The sequence below is a fragment of the Xenopus tropicalis genome, chromosome 4 (genome assembly GCF_000004195.4).
Source record: "Xenopus tropicalis strain Nigerian chromosome 4, UCB_Xtro_10.0, whole genome shotgun sequence".
Lineage (NCBI taxonomy): Eukaryota > Metazoa > Chordata > Amphibia > Anura > Pipidae > Xenopus > Xenopus tropicalis.
Genome location: NC_030680.2, coordinates 120442665 through 120456280, shown reverse-complemented (window position 1 = coordinate 120456280; position 13616 = coordinate 120442665). Strand labels below are relative to the sequence as shown.

At 40.5% G+C, this 13616-nt stretch overlaps 1 protein-coding gene across 1 annotated transcript; it reads left to right on the top strand.

The window, feature by feature from the left end:
• Positions 1–2194: 2194 nt before the first annotated feature.
• tomm22 (translocase of outer mitochondrial membrane 22 homolog) lies at positions 2195–12336 on the top strand. Its single transcript, NM_001045787.1, is given in 4 exon segments — positions 2195–2419; positions 7891–8009; positions 8921–9038; positions 10862–12336. Coding segments are annotated over 4 exon segments (381 nt in total). The 5' UTR covers positions 2195–2338; the 3' UTR covers positions 10925–12336.
• Positions 12337–13616: the final 1280 nt, after the last annotated feature.

Genomic DNA, 13616 nt, shown 5'->3' with positions numbered 1-13616 from the left:
AAACGGAGACAAGAAATCCTGTATTTCATTTGATAGAGGACTCAGTGCAGCATTTCTGTGAGTGCTTATGGTTGTATTTACCTTTCTGATAAAGCTTACTTAGTTTTTACCTTTCCTTTTCCTTTAAGCAACTTTTCAATTAGTCTTTTTTTTATTGGTTTTAGAATTATCCATCTTCCATTCTAACTACCCAACCGATGACTACTTACTGACAGCTAATAATTGCAAAACCACATAAAAAAATTAAAAGAAGACCAATAGAAAACAAATCTAAATACACAATGTTAACATCCAGATGAAACTCCTAAAATTGAGCAAGTAGGTGGGCATTTCCTATGTGAGGGCCACGGCTGCAAGTGACCACACACTACCACAGTGTGAGAGAAATGACATACAAATCGTGGGCATAATAACTTGCTTTCAGATCGGTTAAGCTTTCTCCATTTAACAGTGGCATGTAACACTAAATGATGCTATCCGTGTTTCTGTTTGTGTACAGTTATCCTACAATGCACCATTTGTTAGCATACTGTGTGATTTTCTCTCATCCAATATTCACAAAATTATATTTTTAAAAAAACTTGTCTGGTTTTTATTTTCTTTTTTAGTAGATTTCTGATCTTAGCAACACAAATAACTACAGTAAAACCTCCATTTTACATTTTTCAGGGAACCAGAAAAAAATGGTGCAAAATCCAGGAAAATGCAAATTCAGGGAAGTTTATTATTCTTATTATTAACATTTATTTATAAAGCGCCAACATATTCTGAATCGCTGAACAATAAGTGGGTTTCATATATTGGACAAATACAGAGTAACATATAAAGCAATCAATAACCGATACAAGAGGTGAAGAGGGCCCTGCCCAAAAAAGCTTACAATCTATTTATCTGTGTTATATATTAGTGGGACCACAAATGAATGGTGTAAAATGCAGGAAAACTTAAAATCAGGGGATGTAAAATTGAGGTTTCACTGTATTCTGTAAACTAATGGCTTTGGCACATGGAGTGTTTAATAGCTGTTCAAACATAGGGATTGCTTCCAGTTAACTGCTACGTAACCTGTGCCATACAGCCCTATTTCAATTTAAAGGCCAATGACAGATGAGATTAGTCACCAAGTGATTTATGCTCTAGAGGTGGCAACCAATCTCCTCGAATACTTTTCTACCAGGGAGAATGTAAATCGTCTGTAGGATAACATGTTTTCGTCTTTCTGAAGTTGCCTTGTGAGGCGACTTAGGGCTACTTAGCAAAGCTAAAGCGAAGTGTATGTTTCCTCCCTGGCGATTCACATTACTGCCTGTGGGGAAATGCAGGAGATTAGTTGCCTGTGGTAGAGGAGATCTATCACAGGCGACTAATCACCTAACGTGTCATTGCCCACCATGGCTACGCAGCAGCTTTGTTTATATAAATTTGTCAGGGTTTCTGAACCAAACAGCATCTGTACATTATATTTTATTCACTTCCATACACTACTGTTTTTGTGGTTTTACAGTCATTTGAAATCAACAGAAAATGAGGTTCAAATATAGAAGCTGATGCTGATTATTACATTTGTATGCATATTGCACTGGTTTCATGCTTGTATTGTGACATTTATAGTCTATATATACAGTATATTGTGCCCTATTCAGGTAAGTGCCAGCAGCACAGAGCATGTGCAGGGAATCAGCAGAAAAGAAGATGGGGGGCTACTGGGGGTATATTGGGGGGCACAGATCTTCCCTGCTAAAGGGCTGGGGATGCCTTGGGAGCCCAAACATAATTTTCAGTATTTCTACCCTATTTCTTTGTTAAGCTTTAGTTCTCCTTTAAGCACAAAATAGCTATTTCTTTTTTTTAAATGATCAAAACTCACCTACACTGTTCCGCTTTAATAAGCATTAGGCGTTTAAATGTCATGGAAAGAATCTTTTTTGGGAACTATGTTCTCCCCTTCCTTTCAGCAAGCTAGAAGAACATCACGTTAGTCACATTAGTATTTGTGTCGTTTTTATTTAACATTTCCCCAAAACAGAAACAGTATTACAATGTTAACAAGAATTAAACAAGAATCCTACTATTGCAGATCAGGCCTTGGCTGGTTAATTCTAGGATAGTATTACACCGTACCCTGTGTGGGAATATGTACATACTATTTACCTATGAGAATTTGGACGGAAATGATATAGAGGACGGGAACATAACCCGCTGCCATTATCCCAGGCCGCCCGTAACAGAACCTGAACGCTCTAATCGCAGCTTCCAACTCTATGGTAGTTCGGCGGCGGTTTGTGGTGACGCACATCCGGCAGCCTGACCCCTGTGTGTTCCCGCACGCTGTACAGACATGTCCTCTCCATCAGATCTGCCGCTTGAGACTGTAGCGAGAAGCCCCAGCATTGAGGAGGAAGATGAAGATGATGAAGAGGTGATTATCTGCTCCGAGCGCCCCGTTAGTAGGGACCCTATCCGCTCACACAGGGGCACCCCTGGCCCTGTTACCCCTGCTGTCATATTGGAAGGTCCCTGCCCGGGCCCCAAGGGATGGCTGCTCATTTGGCTGTAGGAGATGTTTGGGAGTGAATCACGTGTTGCTGTTTGGTGATATTAATGAGGGCAGGAGTGCTGGTGATACAATTTCACGGTCTGATATACTGAATTTCTGCGTAAAACCTCTCATTTCCACATTGTCTGCATAGTCTAGGGCAGGGATCCCCAACCTTGTTTTACCTGTGAGCCACATTAAAATGAAAAAAGAGTTGGGGAGCAACACCAGCATGAAAAATGTTCCTGGCGTTACAAATAGGGGCTCTGAATGGCAATTTGGCAGCCCCTATGTGGACTGGCAGCCTACATGAGGCTTTGTTTGGCAATATACCTATTTTTTATTCAACCAAAACTTGCCCAAAAGCCAGGAATTCAAAAATAAGCATCTTCTCTGAGGCAACTGGGAGCAACAACCAAGAGACTGGGGAGCAACATGTTGCTGATGAGTCACTGGTTGGGGATCACTGGTCGGGGATCACTGGTCTAGGGGGTTGGAATGGTGCAGGATCTCAGTCACATGGTGCTGCACCATTAGTACAAAGTGGCACAGAGAGGGCTCCGCGTGCATTACTATGGATTCCTAGGGGCACAAAGGCGTATTTACAAATAATGTTGCTTTGTCCAAAACCAAGGTTCAAGTCGCCATTCTTTTAGTTCACAGACTAGTATTTTCCCTACACCCAAAAATATTGGCTCTTGACAATGAATGAAATGTTTGTTTCCACAATCTGTGCCTTCGATGGAAGGTGTGCAGCAAAAAAATCCAGTAGCACACTGAAGATGCAAGCCGTGAAAAAATTGTATTTTATTTGCCCAAGTACATATAAACAAGCAAAGAGCAACGTTTCGGGACCCTCCAGACCCTTTCTCACCGGAGGGTCCCGAAACGTTGCTCTTTGCTTGTTTATATGTACTTGGGCAAATAAAATACAATTTTTTCACGGCTTGCATCTTCAGTGTGCTACTGGATTTTTTTGCTGTTGGATATTGACCCCCATGCAAGGTGAGGTTCTTCCAGTATTTGCGCCTGATACCTGTTTGGGTAAGTTAACAGAGGGTTGAGCTCCCCAATACTGCTATTTCTATGGAAGGTGTGGGCCGTGCCTGTTACACCCCCCAACTGCACATCATTCTCAAGGTGCCTGTCAGATCTAAAGTGCTTTATCTAATGCCTGTTTATTGGCATGTACAGCTCTGCCAGTTGTGCCCATTATACTAACATGGGTGCCAGCCAGTGTTTTTCTGTACTAGACGGTGAGCACAAGCAATGTGTGCAATGTGCCCAGTTCAGCACCTATTAATATGTGTGGTACTTGTGTGAGTCGTTTTTGCATTGCATCTGCCTTTTCTCTTTCATGTTATTTGAATGGACAATCAAATGTGTAGTTTACTGAATATTAAAGTCATGTCTAATTACTGCTCCTATTAGTGTTAATGGTAAAATAACTAGTGTATTTAACTTCTCATTGATAAAAAGATTTTTTTTATCATCTTGGGAAAAACCCCCAGTCCCTCCACTGCCTTCAGTCACATCGACCTCCAACCTGTGATCTGTCCTCTTGTACATAACTTGACAGCTCTCCTTTAGCTACTTCCTGTGAGTTTTTCTGAGGCCAGTGTGTAAGTCAGCAGTGTGCAGCAGAGGTGGGGGCAGTGGGTGGGTGTTGTGCATGAAGGAGCAGCAGGCAGGCAAGGGCACAAGTATGACACAGTGTGGGGTGGGTGAGTGGAGATATTGGTCATCAGGTGCATAGGGAGGCATGATGCTGTGCAGTGTGAATAAGGAGGTGCGGGTTATGGGGAAATTCTAGGGAACCCGCTAACTACTGTGTGTGTTTCTTTTTGTTATAAACGCTGTTTATAACGTAAGGATATCATTTACAGCTTGGACCATAGGAAATGGCCAAACTGTAGGTTCTATTTATAATTATATGTATATAGCATAGTAGAAATTATATCTTTCGTCCTTTTATCTAATTATCTTCCCTCAAGGAAATGCTGAGTGCTTAAAACATACATTTCTGAACAACCCTTACAGTGTGTGAGCACAAGCTATATAGAGTGTGTTATAGCATTTTTTCCTAAATTATGATCTTTTTCTACAAATAATAAGTAACTTAAAGAATTCCAGATAGGTTAAGCAGCTTTTCTTCTTGGAATTGTAAGTGCAAGTAGTAGGGATTTTCATCTTGTGCACTGGATTGTAGTGTAAACCCAGTCTAAGGCTTGCCACATGAGCACCAAATGGTTTAGTCTAGTCCCCTCGTCTAAAGTTGTAATTCACGTTTAAGTTAACTTTAAGTATGTTATAGAATGGTAGATTTTTGCCACCTTTTCCTGTCTCTTCCCAGCTTTCAAATGAGGGTCACTGACCCCAGAAGCCAAAAACTATTGCTCTTTGAGGTTACAATTTTATTGTTAATGTTACTTTTTTTTACATATCTTTTCTAATCTATTTCTCGACTATTTATATTCTTGTCTCTCATTAAAACCACTGAGCAACCAAATAGCTGCTAAAATCCCAAGCTAGAGAACAGCTCAACAAAAAGCTCAAAAAATCAAACACCACAGAAAATTTAAATTGAAGGCCAATTGCATATTGCCTTAGAATATCAATATCTACATCTTTCTAAAAATTATTTTTTAAAGAGGATGAACAACCACTTTAGAAGCTAATTCTAGGTTTTTCTTTGCCCCATATCCCAAGTGAGAATGCTAAGACAGTTGGCATTTTATATTTGTTGTGTTTTTTAGGAAAATAATTTTGTTATACTTTTGTTATACTTGTAGTTAGTTGCTAGGGGTTTAACTACCCTACCAACCATAGAGCAATTTTAAAATTGAAATGGAAAACAGGTAGTAGAGCACCTGAAAAGGAAAGCACTTAAATATAAGAATTAACTGTAAAATGAAAACATCAGTCATTGTCAGGGTCAGTGTCCAGACAACCAAACAGCATTTTCAGTTACTGGTTGTTACAAAAAGGTTAATGGAATACAGTCATGGAAAAACATAATTTATTCAAAACACATTAGTTAATAGAGTTTCTCCAGCAGATATTTTAATATTTAATTTTAAAATTTTACATGGTGCCCCAGCCATGTGTCTTGTGATAAACCTCAGTCACACTTTACTGCTGAGCTGCAAGTTGGAGTGATATCACCCCCTCCCAGCAGCCGATCAGCAGAACAATGGGAAGGGAGCAAGATAGCAGCTTCCAGTAGGTATTAGAATAGCTCAATAGTAAGAAATCCAAGTCTGGCTTGGGACTCCTCCAGTTACATGGGAGTAGGAGAAACAATAGGTTACCTGAAAGCAGTTCTAATGTGTAGCGCTGGCTCCTTCTGAAAGCTCAGACTCAGGCACAATGCACTGAGATGGCGCCTACACACCGATATTGCAGCTAAAAATATACATTTCTTGGTTCAAGAATAACACTTTAAATGGTAGAGTGAATTATTTGCTTTGTAAACAGTGTAATTTAGAAACAAAAAGTACCCCATAAAATCATAACTAGTGCACTAGGGAAGAGCAGATATATATGTTTGGAGTAGACCTAATGATAAAATAATAAGTCAATATATAGATCAGCGTCCCCTTTAATTTAAAAAAAAAAAAAAAGGGTGCATCATTTAAAAAATATATGTATTTAGTTGGCTCTATCAGCAGCATTCCCACTGCTCTGTCCCTTGGACCTCTGTAAAGGTTTATAGCAGAAGGCACCTCTATTCCAAAGCCACTGCGCAGCACAAGCGCCTCCTGCCAATCAAATATAACTGTATAACTGATCTCTGACCACTAACAATCCCTCCTCTTACCCAGCATAATCTCTGATGCCTTTCCTATTGCTTTGCCACTTTGCTCCCTTTTTCTGTTGTTGTCAGCACAACCTTCCCCATCTGTCTTAACAGCAGAATGTCTCTGCCCTGTTTGCATTATTTTATGTGTCCAGGTAAAGGGGTGGTTCACCTTAAAGTTAACTTTTAGTATGTTATAGAATGTCCTATTCCTTGCAATTTTTCAATTGGTTTTCATTATTTATTTTTTTATAGTTTTTGAATTGTCATTGTGTTCTGCCTCTTTCTAGCTTTCAAATGGGGGTCACTGACCCCAGCAGCCAAAAACTATTGCTTTGTGAGGCTACAATTTTCTTATTATTGTTACTTTTATTACTTATCTTTCTATACAGGTGCTCTACTATTCATATTCCCATCTTTCATTTAAACCTGGTTGTTAGGGCAAATAAGACCCCAGCAGATAGCTCGTAAAATACCAAATTGAGAGCTGCTAAAAAAAAAAAAAAAAATGAAATAACCAATTGCAAATTGTTTAAGAATACCAAAGTCTACATCATATTAAAAGTTAATTTAAAGGCAAACTACCCCTTTAAGATCCAAAAGCCTTGTCCCTGCTTGTTTCCATGAACCATTTTGAATTTGATTTAAGGTGGCCATTCATAGGCTGATAAATGTTGCTGACTCGCCCCACACCAAACCATAGTTTATCCTATGGGGATCTGCTGATGGGCTGCCCTACTAATATTTGGTTGAAAATCTGCTATTTATCAATTGGGTACAATAGAAAATTCCACGGGAAAGAACCTAAGTTAGTCCAGGAGACAAATGATTACATTAACCTGATTTCGCCCAACATGTAGGTGGCCACACTCAGCAAAAAACTTATTTGGCGACCTCCCCAGACAAGCAGATCTTTAGGCGTATGGCCAACTTTACGTTTCCTTTGATATTGACTAGTGTTGTGCGGGTCAGATTGAAACCCAGGGGTTTATTCACAGGTTATACAGTGACTCTATAACACATCGCAGGAGGGCCAAACTCTATCCACTGCCCACCTCACCAGCAACATAGTCCAATTCTTCCTCCTTCTGTTGCCTACTTATATACACACGTGTGACCCGCCCCCTCTGACATCAGTGAGGTTGGGCACAGGTCTATAAATAATAGCGGGTTGGGCTGGTTTTGTGTCAAAAGAGGGAAGTTTAGGGTTGGGCGCTGGCTGACGTTTTGTCAACTCTCGTTAGCTCTGTTAAAGATCCTTATGTTTAATTGAATATCACATTATCTTATGTATAACTATATTAATTAAAACAGGACCCAGCATGGATCCCTGAGCACTGTATTTAGCCAAGAGTACCACAGGCCTCTGAGATATATCTGCATTTCTGACAGAACCTTGTGCTGTTTTGTTAGTGGGATGCTGGCAGTTATAGTTTTTCAACAGGGTGAGGGTCACAGATTGGACTTTGCAGAATGATGGCACCGTTGCCTCTTAAGAGTGTGGTATAATTCATAATCCTTTACTGACGGCTGTGTTGTTTGTTCTCTCAATTAGCTGGAAGAGACTTTATCCGAGAGGCTCTGGGGACTGACCGAAATGTTCCCTGAAAGTCTCCGAACTGCGGCTGGTGCCTCAATGGACTTATCCATCTGTGCTGCCAAGAAGTTCTACAGGTAGGTGGCAAATAGCAAGGGCTGCTGGTGGTGTTTCATTTAATGCAGTATTTGGCACGTTTTCTTCAGAAGCTGTTAGACCACAAGCTTAACAGGTACAGGAGGAGGAAAGGCATGATCATCAGAAGGTGCTACAATGTTAGACAACCCCAGTGATTATAACCTCTCTACAGTCTGGTCCGGGTTAATATGCGCAATAAAGTAAAAATCCAAATTTAATAGGTGCACATACCCAGTCTCCTGGGTATGCACACCCAGCCCAGGCTGCGGAGAAGATCCAAGAACAAGGACCAGACTGAAGCGTTACCTCATTCATTTCAGGCTCAGCCCTTAATCATAGGCTTGCTGTGTTAAAGGAGACATATAGTATAACTAAACTGCCCCCCCCCCCCAGACTTGTGAGCAATAATGAGAACTATATGGTGCTGATTTCACTCTTAAGCTAAAAATTATCATTATCTTTAAAAATGGCCCCTTTATTGGAGCTCCCCACAATCTGTATTTTAAATAAGGGTGGGTGTGACCTAATGGTCCCTGCCTAAAGAAAAGTAGCCATACAGCCACACAAGTAAATACAGGCTTTAGTTCCCTGTCAGGTCAGCCTAACTGCTGACTGGTTCTTGTTCTACAGTACAGAGTGCTGAGTGCTGCTGGCCTCCCTGCGCAGTCTGGGAAAGGAGGCAGCAGGAAGTGGAACAGATGGGCAGAAACATTTTCAATAAATTGGCCAGAAACATTACTTTTTTTTAAGCACATTCTGTCTATATTAAAGAGATTAGAATACACATTCTTGTCTCATTTTATGAACTACACCGCTGTGGCTTGTTCTAGATGTGTGAGTGTATATATAGCTCAGTAGTCACACCTAACTGTGCATGACATGATTGTTTCACCCTCTCCTTTCCTTTTAGTTTTTCACGCTCTGCATTGTGGATAGGAACCACTTCTTTTATGATTCTGGTTTTGCCAGTAGTGTTTGAAACAGAAAAACTTCAAATGGAGCAGCAACAACAGCTACAACAAAGACAGGTGAGCAACAGCAGTGACTTACCTGCTCGTCTGGTGAGGTTGCATATGAGCGGATCTCCGTTGTGCCCACCTAAAGGTGGCCATACACAGGCAGATTTAAGCTGATGATTCTGGGTCCTTCAGACTGATTCACAAGCTTATATGCCTGTGTATGGGGCCCCCCTGACTGATATCTGGCCAAAAATCATTTGCTGTTGGACCAAGGACTATATCAGCTCATTGACATGGTCCTCGCTCTGACTTTTCGTATCTCCTTTATTGTAATGCAGGCCAAACGATTCCATAAGCACAGTATCGCCCATAGCATATTGGCGAAAATATTTGCTTTTTTGGCAAGGTCGCCAGATGAGCAAATCTTACTATGTATGCCCACCTTAAGTGGGCTGATATCAGGCCCTAGGGCAAAACAATCAGAGCATAACAATGGGGATACAGGCCATTGGGGTGAGGACCACGTTAACAAGCAGATGCTGTCCTCCATTCCGTGGGAAAATCAAACTTGTCCACTGATTTTCAGCCAGATATCAGTCTGGTAGGCTTGTCAGAAGGCCCAATCACGGACAGATAAGCTGGTGAATTGGTCCAAAGGGGCAAAATCAGCAGCTTAAATCTGCCAGTGTATGGTTTAGTATTCAAAAATATACCCTTCAAAATCCTTTAGTATTTTGAAGGGTATAGTACATACAGGTTTCACTGTATTGTAGAAGAACAAGCTATAGTAACTTATTCCAGTGGTTGTTTTTGGCTAAAGGCTTATTTCAAAAGTTTGAAACATTGGATTGGAACAAAAGTTTTGAACATTGGATGCTTTGCAGCAAAGCCCCCAGCTGGTGGTGTTATTCTTACAAATAATGCAATGTACTTAGCTGTGCCCACTTTGTAGGTACAGCCAAAAACATTCACATTTTATGCTTTATTTTCATTGCAAATGGATAAAATAATCTTCATTCAGTGTCCTGAAGCTTCACTAGTATAGTAAATAATAATAAAGCATAATAATAGTAGGGATGCAACGAATCCTTTCTTTAGGGATCCAGCCAAATCCATTGTGAAAGATTCAGGCAAACTCTGAACCGAATCCAAACCCCAATTTGTATATCCAAATTAGGCTACAGAAGAGGCAAAGAGAGAGGGTGCGTGTTAAAAAGTTTTCGACTCACGGTATATCATACATTGATAATGTGGATGTTATGTTAATTTTACTTTTATCCCCCACTGTTCCTCCCTTCCCTCTCTCCCTTCTCTCTCATACCCCATGGGCCCCTCCTCCCAACAGGTCCAACTGCTCCCACCCCCCCCCCCCCCCCCCGTTTCCTATTCCCTTCTCTCTCCCCTCCCCCCCTCTTCCTTCCACACCTGATGAGCCTCCCCCCTTCTCCTGTTTTACAACAAAGCAATTTATAGAAATGTAACTATAAGCATAAAATAAAACACAAATAAAGAGTTAAAAAAAAAAAAAAGTTTTCGACTTTGTGTTTATGTGATGAAAAGTCACGATTTTAAGGATTCAGATTCAGTTTAGCCAGATGCTTGGATTTGGCCAAAATAATGCAAATGCTGAAAAAGGTTGAATCCTGGATTCAGTGCATCCCTAAATAGTAAAGGGTAACAGTAATGCCCAGGACACAAGTGCTATGTACATCAGCATTTTCCACCTCTTACTGAATGTTTTAACATTGCACAGTGGTGAGTTAAAGCCAAATACTGAATGGGAAATATAAATATTTAAGTTTTAAGAAATATCCCAACAATTGGGTCCCAGCAGTTTTAATGTTACTTTTAGGTGTTGTATTAAAAGCTTTTTCTCTTTCTTTCCGGCACAGATACTCTTAGGCCCTTCTACTGGAATGTCTGGTCCTCTCCCGCCACTTCCAGGAAAAGCGTAGGACACAAGCACCCTAGTCATTTGAATTTTTTTTTTTTTTTTTCTGTTTGATCATTGATCATGGTTAGCGAAAACATGGAAGACCAAGTCTCCTTGGCCAACATCAACCTTCTTGAGTGCTGTGCGTGGAATTCACCTTATCGGTGAACTTGCTCTCTTAAAGCTAAGGGGCCAGAATCATAAATGACCCTCTGCAGTGAGAAGTTTGCACTGGAACATCTTCAGCCGCTCTCTGTAACATATGCTGTGACTCTGGGGTGGAAGGAATAACACCTATTAGATGGCCCTATGTGGATGACATGCAAATGGCCTCAGACAAGTGGCTGTTCAATAAAATCGTTACTTTTCTCTCGCATGGCATTTCTGAACTTTTCATTGTGCCCCATGGCCCCGCTAACAGCCTGTAAGCCTTCTGCCAGGGAAAGGATTGTTTCATTCTATGAAGCTTTACTGTGATACTGAACAGCATTCCACAAAGGGGTTTCTGGGGGGAAAACGTAACTTTTGAAGGAGTTAGTTACAGAAATGTTTGATGTTACAAAGAGATACATCAAACAGCCCTTGCTCAAAATGATGTAATTCCAGAGGGGGTTGTAAGTTAAAGGAACAGTAACCACAAAAAATGAAAATGCAGTAAAAAGTATTTAAAATATAATGTACTGTTGCTAAGCACTGGCAAAAGTTGTGTGTTTGCTTCAGAAACACTACTGTAGTTGCTGTGTAGCCTTTTCTACTTTGAATGGCTGCCCCCAAGGCTACACAGCAGCCTTTTTTATATAAACTATTGTAGTGTTTTTGAAGCAAACACTTTACTTTCATTGTTGGTGTTACTGTTCCTTTAAATAAACAGGTTTCAGTTAATGTCTTGTACTTGATTCAGTGTTTTTGCTATCAATGACAGCCCTGTATACTACCATATACTATGTCAGCTGTCACATCCATTATTTCTGGAATACTTCTGGCCACCCCCTGGTATTTGTTCTTGCATTAAAGGTACATTGCATTCCTAAATGTTGCAGGGCACTTTGATCATGCAGAAGCCTCCTTTAAAAGAATGCACGTATAGATTGCAGCATTCGACTGTCGACTGCCTTCTGAGGGTGTCACATTTAGCAAGCAGTGCCCCTTGAACTGTGGGACTACGCCAGTGGATGGGATATCCACTAATATTTGCCTCCAGTGTTAATAATCCTTGAACTGCAGCCAACCTGACAGCACAGCATGGAGAGGGAAGACTGAAGTCTGAAAATGAGTTCATGGCCAATGGTTTATTTTTTAGATGCTATACTGTGTACAGACATCCTACGTCTGCAGGACTTTTAATGCCTGGTGATTTTGTGGAACTGGTTAATATGCCTCTGTTTTTATTTCTCTTGTTTTTCCACAAATTAAAAAAGAAAAAATGAAAGTAAACCTTGTATTTGTGATATGTCTTGTAACACACCTTTTATCTTCTAAATTAAACCTAATTTGTTAGGGCCGTGACAGATGGAGAGATTAGTCACCGCGCGACTGGCGATTTGCATTCTAGCCGGTGGGATGTCATATCGGGGAGATTAGTCGTCCGCGACAAGGGAGATTTGTTGCGCGGCGACTAATCTCCCTGTCTGTCACAGTCATTACTGTTGCTTTAGCAGGGCATTATGGTTCTTTTCTATTTTGACTTTTGCTGGCTGAAGCAGAGTGGAGTTATATGTACAAATACTTTAGTGCTCCTCCTCACTAAAGCTACTGCCATACCAAGCTGATTCTCGGCCTGCAGAGCATCCGTCCCTATGCTCACTTCAGCCTACCATTGTGACTGCACCGGGAGCCAGTGTCAACCCAGGTACACACAGATTGTTGCCAAAATGCATACTGGCGAGTTTCAGCACTAATATCCACCGTGTACCTGCAGCCAGGCCAAACCAGTGACTTTGGGAGCAGGCACAGCAATTAGCTTTTTAGAAAGTGTTTAGCATTTGCTTAACTAACGGCAAGTCATGTCTGTCACATGACATGTCACTGTCATGCTGCCTTAAGTTACATTGTTTTAAATTCCAGAGCCATCAGGGCAGAGAATAGAAAAGGACAGGCAAACGCTGCTTTTAATAGTAATTATATATACATTATATGCACCAAATCCATTTTAGGATCGGGCCGGACCCCAAATCCTTTGTGAAAGATTCGGCAGAATACTGAACCCTAATTTGTGCTTCACGCGTGGTGAAAAAACTACCATGTTTGTGACAAAAAAAATCACGTGATTTTATGTATTTGTTTAGGCATGGATTAGTCTGAATCCTGAAGTGAATCCTGGATTCGGTGCATCCCTAATATGCATATACAGTTATAAAAATATTTCTATGATACATCATTTTCTCCCTTTTAAGTTTCACAATTTCAGATTCAGTTGCTCCGAACCCTAAAAATCACTTTTGCCCACATGAAGAAGCCAATAGTTAGATTTTTTTCTCGCACACTGCATGCAGTTCTTTTTAACCCTTGGGTTTGGGATTCGCTGAAATCTTTCTTTAAAAATTCTTGATTCATCTAAATCCCAAAATAGCAGATTTGGTTTTCATTGTACCAAATGTTTTGATGTTTAGTCCATATATTTATATTATCTTGCCCCCACCTTATTACCCAACATTGTGGCTGTTTGTTTTGCTAAAAATAAAAGAATAATGACTGAATCCCTATTTAGAATAGGG